General features: G+C 32.1%; 1 protein-coding gene across 2 annotated transcripts in view; it reads right to left on the minus strand.

Annotated features, from left to right (window-relative positions):
- Nucleotides 1-12,915, minus strand: part of LOC106872385 (protocadherin beta-15) — a 36,519-nt gene that overhangs the window by 12,217 nt on the left and 11,387 nt on the right. For both annotated transcript variants that reach the window (XR_001409764.2, XM_014919371.2), the window contains exon 2: nucleotides 9,246-12,095. Coding sequence is in view for 1 of the 2 variants with exons in the window: in XM_014919371.2 (XP_014774857.1) it covers nucleotides 9,246-11,651 (2,406 nt within the window). In the remaining variant the exon portion in view is untranslated. The remainder of the gene's footprint in view (nucleotides 1-9,245; nucleotides 12,096-12,915) is intronic.

The following is a 12,915-nucleotide window of genomic DNA, read 5'->3' on the forward strand; positions in this document are numbered from 1 at the left end:
TATATATATATATATATATATATATATATATGCAGTCTGACGGAAAGGCCCTTTATTACCAACAGAGTAAGAGCTCTCTGAACTTTTCCAAACCTATTCGTATTCTAGCATCCCTGCTACTGACTTGGTCACCTAGGTAATGTAAGTTATCAACTACTTCAAGTTTTTATCCTCTGGCATTTGATGGATCCTGTTTTCTGCACATTTTTAGTGTTAATTGTAGCTGTGCACCTTCCACACACAAAAACTAGTTATCTTGTTAACCTTCTTCTAATATTGCTGCACCTCTTATGTACCCATTTCTTGCACTGGGTACATCTTATGGAATTTCTACCTACACCTTTCTTACAAATCAAGCAGGGCCATTTACCTGAGGGTATTTGTGATTTGTCTGCTTTCCTACTTGCTAAGACTTTGGTTTTCGCTTGGTTAACTCTAAGGCCCTTCAATTCTAGACCTTGCTTCTACACCTGAAACTTCTTCTCTAGTTCTGGTAGTGATTCAGTTATAAGAACAAGGTCATCAGCATAGAGGAGCTCCCAAGGGTAGCTTGTCTTAAATTCCTCCTTTATTGTCCAGAGGACGATGATAAACAAGAAGGGGCTGGGGACTGATCCTTGGTGAACCCCTACTTCTACCCACAAATCTTTGCTATACTCGTTGCCAACCCTCATCTTACTGACAACATCCCTGTACATAGCTTGTACAGCTCTCACCAACCACTTGTCTATCTCTCGTTACCACTTTATAGTTTCCACCTGATAAGGGATAAGGGGATCCTATTAAAGGCTTTCTCCGTGTCAACAAAAGCCAAGTACAGAGGTCTATCTTTGGCTAGGTGTTTCTCCTGCATCTGCCTTACCAGAAATAAATCATCAGTGACACAAAACTAAACTGCATCTCGTCTAGATTAACTCTCTCCCTAATTAGTTGGGATATGACCCTCTCTGTGACTTTCATCACCTGATTCAAAAATTTGATACCTCTGTAATTATTTCTGTCTAAGTCATCACCTTTACCTTTGTAGCAGTTGACTATGGTGTGGCATACATACGTGAGAGTGAGTATGTGTGTCTCCTCGTCTTGACACCACTTGATAGTAGTAAATAAGTGTTATTGTCATACAAGCAATGTCATTCATTTCCAGTCTTAAGGGGAAACACGTCCCACTATGGGTAAAATAATAGCTCACTTTGAAACGTGAGAATTTGTGACAGGAAATTTGCCTACATAAAATTAATTCTCTCTGACCCATTCAAGCATGGAAAAGTGTATGGTACAGCTTTGATGACAACGACAATGATACTGATGATGACATTTATAAATGTATGCTTGACTGATGAAGGAAGGCAAAGCAACGGAAGAAGAAAATTATAAGTGAAAGAGAAATATATATACTGTGAGTACAGTGAAAAGAAATTGATCATTGCTTAAAAACTATAAAATACCATTAAAAGAATACAAATTCTATGTCATTTTCTAGTTATGAGGAAAACAAGGGTGCTCAGACTTTTGATGGTCATCGTTCTCCTGTAGAATACATTTGTGCAACACCTCAAAGAGAAGGTTGGTTTAAAGAATGTAGAAATAGCAAGAAATATAGAGAAGAAAAGAGAGAAGTACAAAATAAAAGAAAGGAAAAAAGAAAAGATAAAGGAATGGTAAAAAATAAGAATAATATTTGTATTTACAGTACAGAGAAGACAGATGATTAGGTGTTTAAATAAATAAATAAAATGTAGTAAAGTAGAGTAGAGTAGAAATTTTCAAAAGATTCATTTCTCAGATGCATGTACTTTCATCAGTGTTGAGGAAAAAACATTGAGAAGCAAGGAGTTTTAGTAATAATTTTCAGTCTTCTGTGAACTATCTTTGAACAACATTTAGCTCTGGGGTGTCTTTCACACACAATTCAGGTTTGAAAAGAGAAATTTAAAAAATTTGTATAATTTGTGTAATTAGACTCTAGGTAGAATAAAGTTTCATGGGGTAAAGTTGTGTTGGTGATAACATTTCAAAATTAGCTCATTTTATGAATTTAAACAGGTTTGCAGGCAACATAAAAATTATTTTTTTCTCTGATACATTGATAACATGAGTCAGAAGCTTCAAAATATGGTTAGGGAAATTTTTTCACTCACTCTTGTATACTACGTATGTTGTACCTTCATCTTTTAGCCACCATACATTTTGTGAAAGATATTTGGTTGTTTTAATCGTAGAGATATCTAAAAAATATATGTATTGTGTAAAACTGCTATTAACAATGTTTCAATAAGGTTAAATAGGTGTATTCAATTTCGTCTACTAAGTTCATTTTCATATGACATTAATTGCTTCTTGAAATAGTTGCCATGCAGTTTACAAAAATTAATTTACAAATGTAGAGAAAACTTACAAATAATTTCTTCTATTTATCCCAGAAATCAGGCTTTTAATGTTACAAGGACAATTGTACACAGCTGTGGATAACTTTTAAGAGTTTCCTGTTAAATATTTTGTAAGTGGAGAGTAAATTTAGACTAGTCTTAAAAAGGTTTTGGTGCCAATGCAAATTCTATGGAGGATTAAACCAGCTGATGTTACTCTGTTATATGGTTATGTGAGGTATTACTTATAAAATTCTTAATTTATTAAAATTCCCTTTACAAAGACAGATGTGGAAAGCAAAAACTTAGTGGTGATTGTAAACAGAATTGAATTGGAAAAGACTATTTTATGTAAAAAGAACCTAATCTTTGTTTTGGAAATGAAAGCAATGGATGAATTTTGGCCTTAGTTTGGCTTCTCTATAATGAAGCAAATATATATATATATATAAATATATACATATATATATATATATATAAGGGTGTTCATAATGTAATTGCATTTGATCAGAAAAAATATAAATAGAAATCTAAACTACATTTATCAAGAATGTAATTACCATCATTTTCAATGAATGTAGCCAAATGGGAAAGTAACATTTTTATGCTACATTCAAAGAAACATATTTCTTTTCTTGAAAAATATCTGAAAAACTCTTCTTAAATTCCTCTCTGTTTCTCAATCTTTAGTCTCTTATAAAATGTTCTAGTGATCGGGACAAATGGAAATCTGTTAGTGTTAAATCAGGTGAGTATGGAGGATGTGGAAGAACTTCCCATCCTAATGATCTTATTTTTTCTTGGGCTTGTTTTGAAGAGTGTGGCTGTGCATTGTCATGCTGAAGAGTAACACCATTTCTGTTTACCAAGCTGGCCACTTTCAATGTCAGTTCTCATCTATACGATCAAATTGTTAGCAATAGACATCTGCATTGATGGTCCTTCCATGTTTCAATAGCTTGTAATGGATGTTACCTTTCATGTTCTACCAAACGCAAAGCAAGAATTTTTGTGGCTGGAGTTCTGGTTTTGGTGTTGGCACTGGCCTCTCATTATGTGATAACCATTGTCTTTTCCATTTATGTTGTAATACAAAACCCATTTTTCATCACCTGTAACAATGCATTGCAGGAATGACAGGTTGTTATTCCTGGTTAGAAGACTGCTGCAGATGGTGGAACATTATGTTTGGCTCTCAAGCATAAGCTCATGTGGAACCCAAATTCCCTCTTTGCATGTTTTCCCAATATACTTATACTTGAGATGTTTGGGGCTTGTTGAACATGACATTACATTTTTGTGCTTTGATGTGGATCATACACATTAGTTTCATTCAAAAGGTTGTCATTCAGAGTGAGTAATTTTCCAGAGTAAGGTTTGTCAGATATGTTACAATTACTATCTTTAAACTTTTAAAACTACAACTGACATGTATAAGCTTTCCCTGCATCCAGATACACTTCACAAATGTTTTTTCATTGCTTCTGTAGTGGTACTTTTCTTTAGAAACTCATACAGCAAGCAATGGTGAATATGTTGTTTCATAAAGTTCTTATCCTCCATGGGGTTAATTACTGAAATAACTATGAATGACACAGTACCAAGTAGAATAGATGATATACTATTTCTATGTAGTTCTCACCCATTCAATCTTGGCTCTGATATCATTGGTTGACTTACATTTCACAGTGGTGAAAAAATGCAACTACTTTCTGAACACCCTAATATATATATATACCAGTGATATCTTCGAAACGCATCAGAAGTAAAAGAATTTGAATACCACCTGCATTTAACTCCATTTATTTATTTATATATATTATACAAAATATTTCACGCAAACCCAGAGTTTCTACCTTTAAAAACAAGGAGTTACTACTTTTTACTTGTGTGATTTTTGCTACTCTGGTAACTATTAATCTATTATTTCTATGTTAATTGTTAACAAGGGAAAAATACACACATCTATATATAACCTGATGTATTTCTTCTATTCAGTTTCATTATCTTGAAGTGTTGTTATTTCTACCACATATACGACACAGTTTCTTATACATACCTAGTCAAGTGGGCAAGCTTTGGGGTTTCGACAGTTGCAACTGAGAGTGGGCTTTTGGTGTTCTTTATGAGTGATAATGTTCTTCATATTAGTGCAGCAGCTGTATGATATTTTAAGTGAGTGCTTTAAAAATCTTCCTGTATTTGTGGTTTATTGGAAAATGCTTATCTAAAAGAGACAGGAATTCCTTGCCTACATTTGTTTTAATATTATTTTCCTAGATCTGTTATTATGATTCATATTTTTACTTGAAGGGTTGTAATATATTTTATCTTTGAAAAAGGGGTATCAGTGATGATTATAATGATGATGATTATGATATATATGATGGGCTTCCTCACAATGATTTATAAATTGTTATTAACTTCAGTCAGGTTATTTGTATTATCAGAAAATACAAACTTTATTTTAGAACCTTTAAAATATATATATATATATTATCAGCTGTTTATCTCATTAGATTTTGATTCTGCAGTAGTCTTCTAACCTGCAATGCTACATCTCCCTCATTTGAGAGGAGTCTTGTCTTGCAGCTGTCTTCTAACCAGGAATAACAACCTGTCATTTCTGCAGGACATTGTTAAAGGTGGTGAAAAATGGGTTTGCATCCCAACAGAAAATGAAAAAGACAATGGTTATCACATAATGTGATGCCAGTGCCCACACCAAAACCAGAACTCCATCCACAAAAAACCTTTGATGGAACATGAAAGGTATTATCCATTAAAACACTTATTTAATCTGAATCAGTAATCAGGTTGAGATATAACTCAGTGAATTTTCTTCTCCAAGGTACAGATCTGAACAAGGTTGAAAGCATGGAAGAATTGCATTTGTTCACACAACAAGTAGTTTAGGTTCTGAAACACCAACTTCTGTTATTCTTCAAATTATTCTTAGAATAATTTCTGTTATTCTTCAAATTATTCAAGAATAAAAAAAATTTATTATGCTGGTTGTATGGTTAAAAAGTTTGCTTTGCAACCATATAGTTTTGGGTTCAGTTTCACTACATGGTACCTTAAATAAGTACCACTGTGCAGCACTTAGGGCAAGTGTCTTCTACTACAACCCCTGGCCAACTAATACCTTGTGAGTGAATTTGGTTGACAGAAACAGCACATTCCCCACCTCAACTGTTAATTAGATCTTCTAGAAACTACCTAATACCTCTATGGATCCTCCTGGGCATTCCAGAAAATCTATTTCCCATAAACTCTTAGTAATTATTGCACTTATTACATCTACCACAAACAACACCTACTGTCTCTGTTAACCACCTTGTAATTCCACTGTACTTCATATTTGTTCATAGTTTGTACTGCATGCACCAAATAGAATTTCTACCCACACAAACAGTACCGTTTATCTGAAGATATTAGTGTCATATTTTTTTTATCAGAAGCATAAGTATAATTATCTGATTCTTGTGTAACCACCCAGAAATTTTCTATATTTAATTAGATGTCAACTATGCGAGAAAAACCAATTTTTTAAAACAAATTATGGAGAATTTATCAGAAGTGATTAGTAGTTTGTAAGTTGATAATTCTAAACAGGAGCAATTTGTTGTTTTTATATTAACCACCAACTTCAAAGAGAGACTTCTGTAAAGAGATCGAGAAAAAAAGAAAGTGTGTGTGAGAGAGAGAGAGAGAGAGAGAGAGAGAGAGATTGATAAGGTTGCTAACTTTGGTAGAATCCGTTACTCCCATGCTCATGATGGATGGCACTACATTGTATATTTTCTGTCCAGATGGTATTGTTGCAAATAAATTTTCTAGTATGCATGATATCCAATTTAATTCATTTGGTACTTGTAGTGGTTTTAATTAACTGAAGGGCAGCTATAAGAAGGGATTTGATGATGAACAGGTAGTAGTCTTAAATACTAAATTATAAGAAATTGAATTTATTTTTAATCCTGAAGAGAGTTCAACCAATTCATGAAACTATTACTTTTCTGAGAATGCCATGTCTAGATTTTAAGGAGTTGATAAGCCTAGTTGGTAAAGTTGGATTGACATCATTATAAGACAATTGAAACCAAGCCTGTAGGTCAGTAGAAAGATTTTTACTTATGATGTAAAAAGAATTCATGCATAATCTTGACCAAAATAATTTGCATAATAAATAGTAAAACAATAATAAAAATAACCTATATGTGTCAATAGCTTGAGTTTAGATAATTTAGATGATGTTTCTATCAAGAAATTAAGAATTAATTTCTTGAGTTAATTTACATGTGAAAAGGTAGTCTGATCTATAAATGAAGGTGAGGGACAATTATGGACATAAATTTTGGATCATTAGAGTTCTTTAGTATAATACAATCTAAATGAGCTTGCAGAACTTTGAGTAAATTAGATGTGTAGAAACAGAGTTTTGACCAGAATATTATGCATTATTTGATTTAAGAAATTATTGATCTTTTGAAGTTATCTCCTCTTCCACTGTCACTAACAATTTCCACTGGGCTTTTACAGAACACGGATTTGTATTATGGTAATACACACACACACACGCACACATACACATACATACACACATGAATTGAAATGGTCTTTTGTGTATTGTTGTCAATTGGGTTAAATCTATTAAATTTTAAATTTTATATAGTGCTCATGTATATAAAGCATCCATTATTTAAGTGCACATACATTATTTACAGCAAAAATATCAAAGACAGTAGGCATGGCTATGTGGTTAAGAAGCCTGCTTTGCAAACACTTAGTTACAGGTTCAGTCTTTCTGCATGCCACCTTGGGCAAGTGTTTTCTACTATGGCCTCAATTGACCAATACCTTGCAAGCGAATTTGGTAGACAGAGTCTGTTACTTTAATGTATACTTCAGCATATATGAAAGATTTGCTTACATGAAGTAATGAGGAATCAAGTAATTTCAGGAGCCCAGTCAGCTTCTTGATTATCTGTTAGTAAAGTGAATATGCAAAGCATATAGATTTCTTAGTTACCAAAAAATAGGATGGGCAACAAGTTGTGAATACTAAGTCCTTCCTCAATGTAGAATGTATCACTCAACAAAGACTAGTGACCAACGGCCACTCAAGATAAATGTTAAATGAACACTGAGACATAGGACAATCTGAGGAAGGAGAATAAAAACCTATAAATCTCTTATCAAATGTGAGTTCAAAGAAGTTACATTTTACAAGAGATCTAGTTGACATGTATGAAAAGAGGTTCAAGCTGACATGTATTAACATTAGGTGGAGGGAATAGAGATTGGAAAATAAAATATTCCTATATAACTGGGAATTTTAGTGACATAACCATAGACTAAACATGTGGATAGAGTATAGTTCCAGACAGATAAAAGGTGGTGCAGTGGTGGAATGTATAGCAGTTGGAGCCATTGAAGCTGAGAGAAGGTCTGGAAAGATTGGAAGGAAATGAGAAATAAGGAGCAGTATTTGATTATGAGAAGTGATACTAGAGGTCATGTATATGTAGAACAGGAGGAAACTGAAAGTAAGAGGTTTGTAGTGAGAAAGAGAGAGAGAGAGTCAGTTAGGCAAAATGCTTCTGATTGTAAGGCATCATACTAAAGAGAATCAAGACGTTGATGAGAAGAAATTTATACTAAATGATAGTGGTGTAGTTGCAGTTAATGAGGTTGAGAAAAGACATAGAAGTATTACTAGAAGAAGAACAATTTCAAATATAGGAGCAAAACCTAGAACTGAGAGGCTTGAAAGTAGATCTAATAAGAATGACAATTTTTGTTATCAGGAAAGAAGATAGTACTCTATAGCTAACTGGGAAGTTGCTTGCTTGGTATGCAGAAAAAAAGCAGTTAGGAATTCCATTTAGTGTAACCAATGTACACCTTGGGTAAGATCACAGGCATCTTCTCAAAGAGGTCTGTGGTCTAACTACACCTTTATCCTCTTGTAGTTGGAGTTAAGTTGTTTTACACAGTGTCTTCTGTGACAAGTAGAGGATTACAAGATATCTTTGCAGGGGTCTGTGATCCTCTGATAAAAAGGTATTCCAGATAAAACCATTAAGTTTTATTTTTGGTCTGTTATTGTCTACGTTATCTTAAGTGTTTATTTTAATAAAAACAATAGAGTTTGAGAAAACTTTAATTGCTGTTTAATTTGAGAGAACTTTGATTGCTGTTTCTTACATGTTAAGTGAATCAACCCTATAGATGCTCTCTTATCGAATACATTTTGTCAGTGTTTCAATAACTGAATGACCTATAAGAACAGTAAGCAAAATAATCTGATTGGAAATAATTTTCTATAGTCTCAGAAAAGTGTATTTAATCACATTTATTGAACAGATGAACATGTTACAGACTGAATTTTTCTAGCACTGAGTTTTGTTTAAAATTGTTAATTAGGTGAAAATGTAACTAATCAACTAGGAAGATTTTTTAGTGTTTTTATATAAAGAGAGTCATTTTGCTCAAATCAATTGATATTTGCCAAAGTTAGGAAATGACAAAAAAATCAAGTGTTTCAAGATGGTACTCTGGCTATACTATTGCATTGTTCAATCTCAGAACTATAACACACTGCTGTTGTCCAGTAAATTGCTGTCATTTAATGAATCATTTTTTCCTTTTAGTACTCTAGTTACAACTACTTAAGACCTTTCCTAAAGATACACAACAGCAAAAATAAGAGATTATGCTTTTGGATATCTATAGCCAATTATAACTGTTTAATCTGCCACAATGAGAGACCAGAATCCATTATTTACAATACAAAAGTACATGTCAAAAAGCTGAAATGACTAATTATATGTAATTAACAAAGTAAAAAGAAAAAAATATAAATCTTACCTGGTGTATTTCCTTGCTAGTTGCTTGGTATGGAATTCTGCTATTTAAATTTGTTCCATTCAGTGTCACTTTATAATTGGATAAATGTTGCCCTTTCTCCTCTTGAAGTTGGAGTAAGCTGTTTTGTTGAGTGTTTTCTCTGAGCAATGGAGGATTATAAGATATTTGTTCAGAAGTATTTTGTGTTTCTCTATCAACACTGAAGATTTTGTCTGAAGGATTGATTCTCTGTTTACTAGAAGTCTTTATCTTGTTGGTTTTCTTTACAACACATATTGTTATTGAAATCACCATTATTACAGAACCTGACACCGCTGCTGCTATGATCATGAGAAATAAATTCATTTGAATTTTGAAATCTAACTCATTGGTTGCTATTGTCAACAAGGGGAATGTATGATTGCTAGCAACTAGAGTTAAAGATAGAGAAGTGGTTGTAGAGAGAATTGGAATCCCATTGTCTTTGACAACAAATAGAAGATTATACACTCCTGCCTCATTCTGATAAACATTTCGGGAAAAAGATAATACCCCTGTATAACAGTTCATTGTGAATAATTCTTTCTCATTCCCTTCTAATATTTCATATTTGAGAAACGCATTCTCTTTACTGTCTTTGTCATATGCTTTTAACTTAGTGACATCATTGTTATTTTGGGGCTGGAAATAGATATCTAGACTGAAAGGATTAACACTAGGGAAAGTAAAATATGGAGCATTATCATTTTTATCCATAACTTCAACAATAACATCAACAGTATTATTTAGTCTTGGAGTCCCACTATCTTTAACTAAAACCTGAAAGATGTATATATCTTTTTGTTCACGGTCAAGTGATTCTGTAGTTGATATAAATCCATAGTTTGTTATTTGAAAGGGAAGAGCAACATTATTTTTTGAAAACAAGGAAAATGTTAACTGTCCACCTAGTCCCATATCTGGGTCAGTTGCATTGACAAATCCTACTGGAAAATTAGATTCTTCATTCTCGTATATCAAGAATTTGTAGGTTTCTTTGTTAAACTGTGGTATTACATCATTAATATCAGTTACTAAAACAGAGAACTCTTTCTCTGTTCTCAAACGTGGAAACCCATTGTCTTCACAAATCACTTTAAAAGTAATATGACTTTCTTTTTCCTTATCAGCAAAACTTTTCAAAACCACTTTGTATTTTTTCTCACCTAGATTTTGAAGCTGAAATTTATCATGCTGGAGAGTGCAGGTAACTTTTCCATTTTGTCCAGTATCAGTATCAGAAATCTTTACATATGCAATAAAACTACCAATTTTAGTATTTTCTAATATGGTCGCCATATTGTTAGAAGATTTGGAAACGAAATTCATATCAATAATGGGAGGATTATTTCGCTGGTTGACAACATTGACAAGTATCATAGCGATAGAAGACAGAGGAGGGTTTCCTCCATCTGTAGCTTCAACGTACAATTCATATGTTTGACGCTTCTTGAAAGGGAAATTTTCACAAAGAAATATTTCCCCAGTTATTTCATTTAACTGAAAATGTGATTTTGTCATTTCTGAAGTCTTTGAGCTGAAGTGATACATAACCTTACCATTTTCACCAGTGTCAAGATCCTCTGCATCTAAATCCATTACAGCTTTATTTACTTTATATTTGCAATTAATAGATATATTATAAACATCTTGAGAAAAAAGTGGCAAATTATCATTTATGTCTAAGACAGATACATAAACTTTTAAGATACCATGTTTAGATGGCTTTCCTCCATCCTTAGCAATTATTTGAAAATAATAATGATCTTTAATTTCTCTATCTAATTCAGTTTCTAAAGTTATTCCAACTGAATATGAACCATCTACTCTTTCAGAAACAACCATTATGAAAGGCACCTTATTGTTAGACAATAATTTATATGTTATCCTGGAATTTTCTTCACTGATGTCTTCATCAATGGCATTTGGAATTGATAAAGTAGTTCCTTTTTTATCCCCTTCAGAAAACTCAAGAGTTATTTGTTTTACTGGAAACACAGGTTGATGATCATTGATGTCTTCCACAACTACTTTGATCTCTAAAATTCGAACAAATATTTCTCTCTTCTGCATGGCAACATCTACCATTCTGAAACACATTTTTTTATATTTACAAAGTGTTTCTGCATCTAGAGTTTGGATTACATAGAATTTCCCATCTTCTGAAATATTAAACAATTGCGAGGCATTTTCTTTGTCTTTTTGTAGCTGATTGAATCTGATTAAATGGCGTTCCTCAGATTTAATCTTTTCTATCATATGTGTGTCAACTGCAATGTCTCCAATATATGAACTTGGCATATTTCCTTCCTTAATGTGGTATGTAAAATCAACACTCAAACAGTAGCTATATACATATAGCAATATTGTACAGAAAAGTGCAAACATAATTTCAACTAAATTCCTTTGATTTTTGAATTCAAGTTGTTAAATATTGACAAAAAAAACATAAATGAATAAACAAACCTTAGCTATAAACTGACTTAAGTGTTTTTGCCTGCCCAGTCACCTGTATTACTAGTTAAACAAATGCTATGAACAGAGGAAGTTGTTATAGTAGCAAATGAAACTAATAACAATTGCAAATTATTCAGTTCGAGGAAGAATACGGAATATTTGTATATCTTTTCCAGTTAATAACATCACAAGGAAGAGAAGTTAATGATATTTTGAAGTGAATGGCTATTACATTCTATATTTATATTGCAAATATATATACCTATATATCTTTACACATCACAACAGTGGTTGACAGATTCCTTAATTCATTTTATTTTTGTCTTTGGTGACACTGAAAATTTCCCCAGTGTTCTGCTGGTAGTTTCATGTTCACTGGAAGAGAGAATAACTGGCAAAAATACTAAGAAAACAATTTTTTTATTGCTTTACATTTTTTTTAATTTCTTAAAATTTTCCATTTTATTTTTTATTGGACAGAATTGATAAAATTGAATTTAATATTCTTTATGTAATTTTTATCTTAAACAGCAGTTAACTCCACATGTTTTTGTTACTGTTATTTTTCTTTTTTTTCTTTTTTTTTTTCTCTTTTAATTGGCTCAGTATCTCTTATACTGGATTGTTCTTCACGATCAGAAATTGAAAAGGTTACATTAATTATTTTGTGGACAGGTTTCATTTACGAGTTCACATAGCAATCATATTAAAAAATAGATATTACATTCTTTCTTTTAATACATCATAGCTTTAATAATCTTAGCAGATTACTGAAAATAAGAGTAATTGTTTTATGGTGGGTTTCTCAATAACATTAAACTTTTGCTTGTTTTGTATTTTTTTAACCATTTTCCAACACCTAGAATTCTAAGAGTTTCTAATACACTACACAATATCAGCTAAACAATGTTTACATCATTCAACAATGTTAAAAAGTGTATAAAATTGGTATATTAGTTTCAAAGATAGACAAACCTCATAAACTTTGATTAAAACAGATAAAAATACTTTTAAAAATACAAGGAAGGAAAGATCAAGTCATGAAATGGTAATAAAGGAGTGGTTTGTTTTAGGTTATTAACTATATATATATGTATATATGTATGTATCTTTACATATATATACATATATATATACATACACACACAAATATATTTATATATATATATACACACACACATATATATATATACAT

The sequence above is a fragment of the Octopus bimaculoides genome, chromosome 14 (assembly GCF_001194135.2).
Source record: "Octopus bimaculoides isolate UCB-OBI-ISO-001 chromosome 14, ASM119413v2, whole genome shotgun sequence".
Lineage (NCBI taxonomy): Eukaryota > Metazoa > Mollusca > Cephalopoda > Octopoda > Octopodidae > Octopus > Octopus bimaculoides.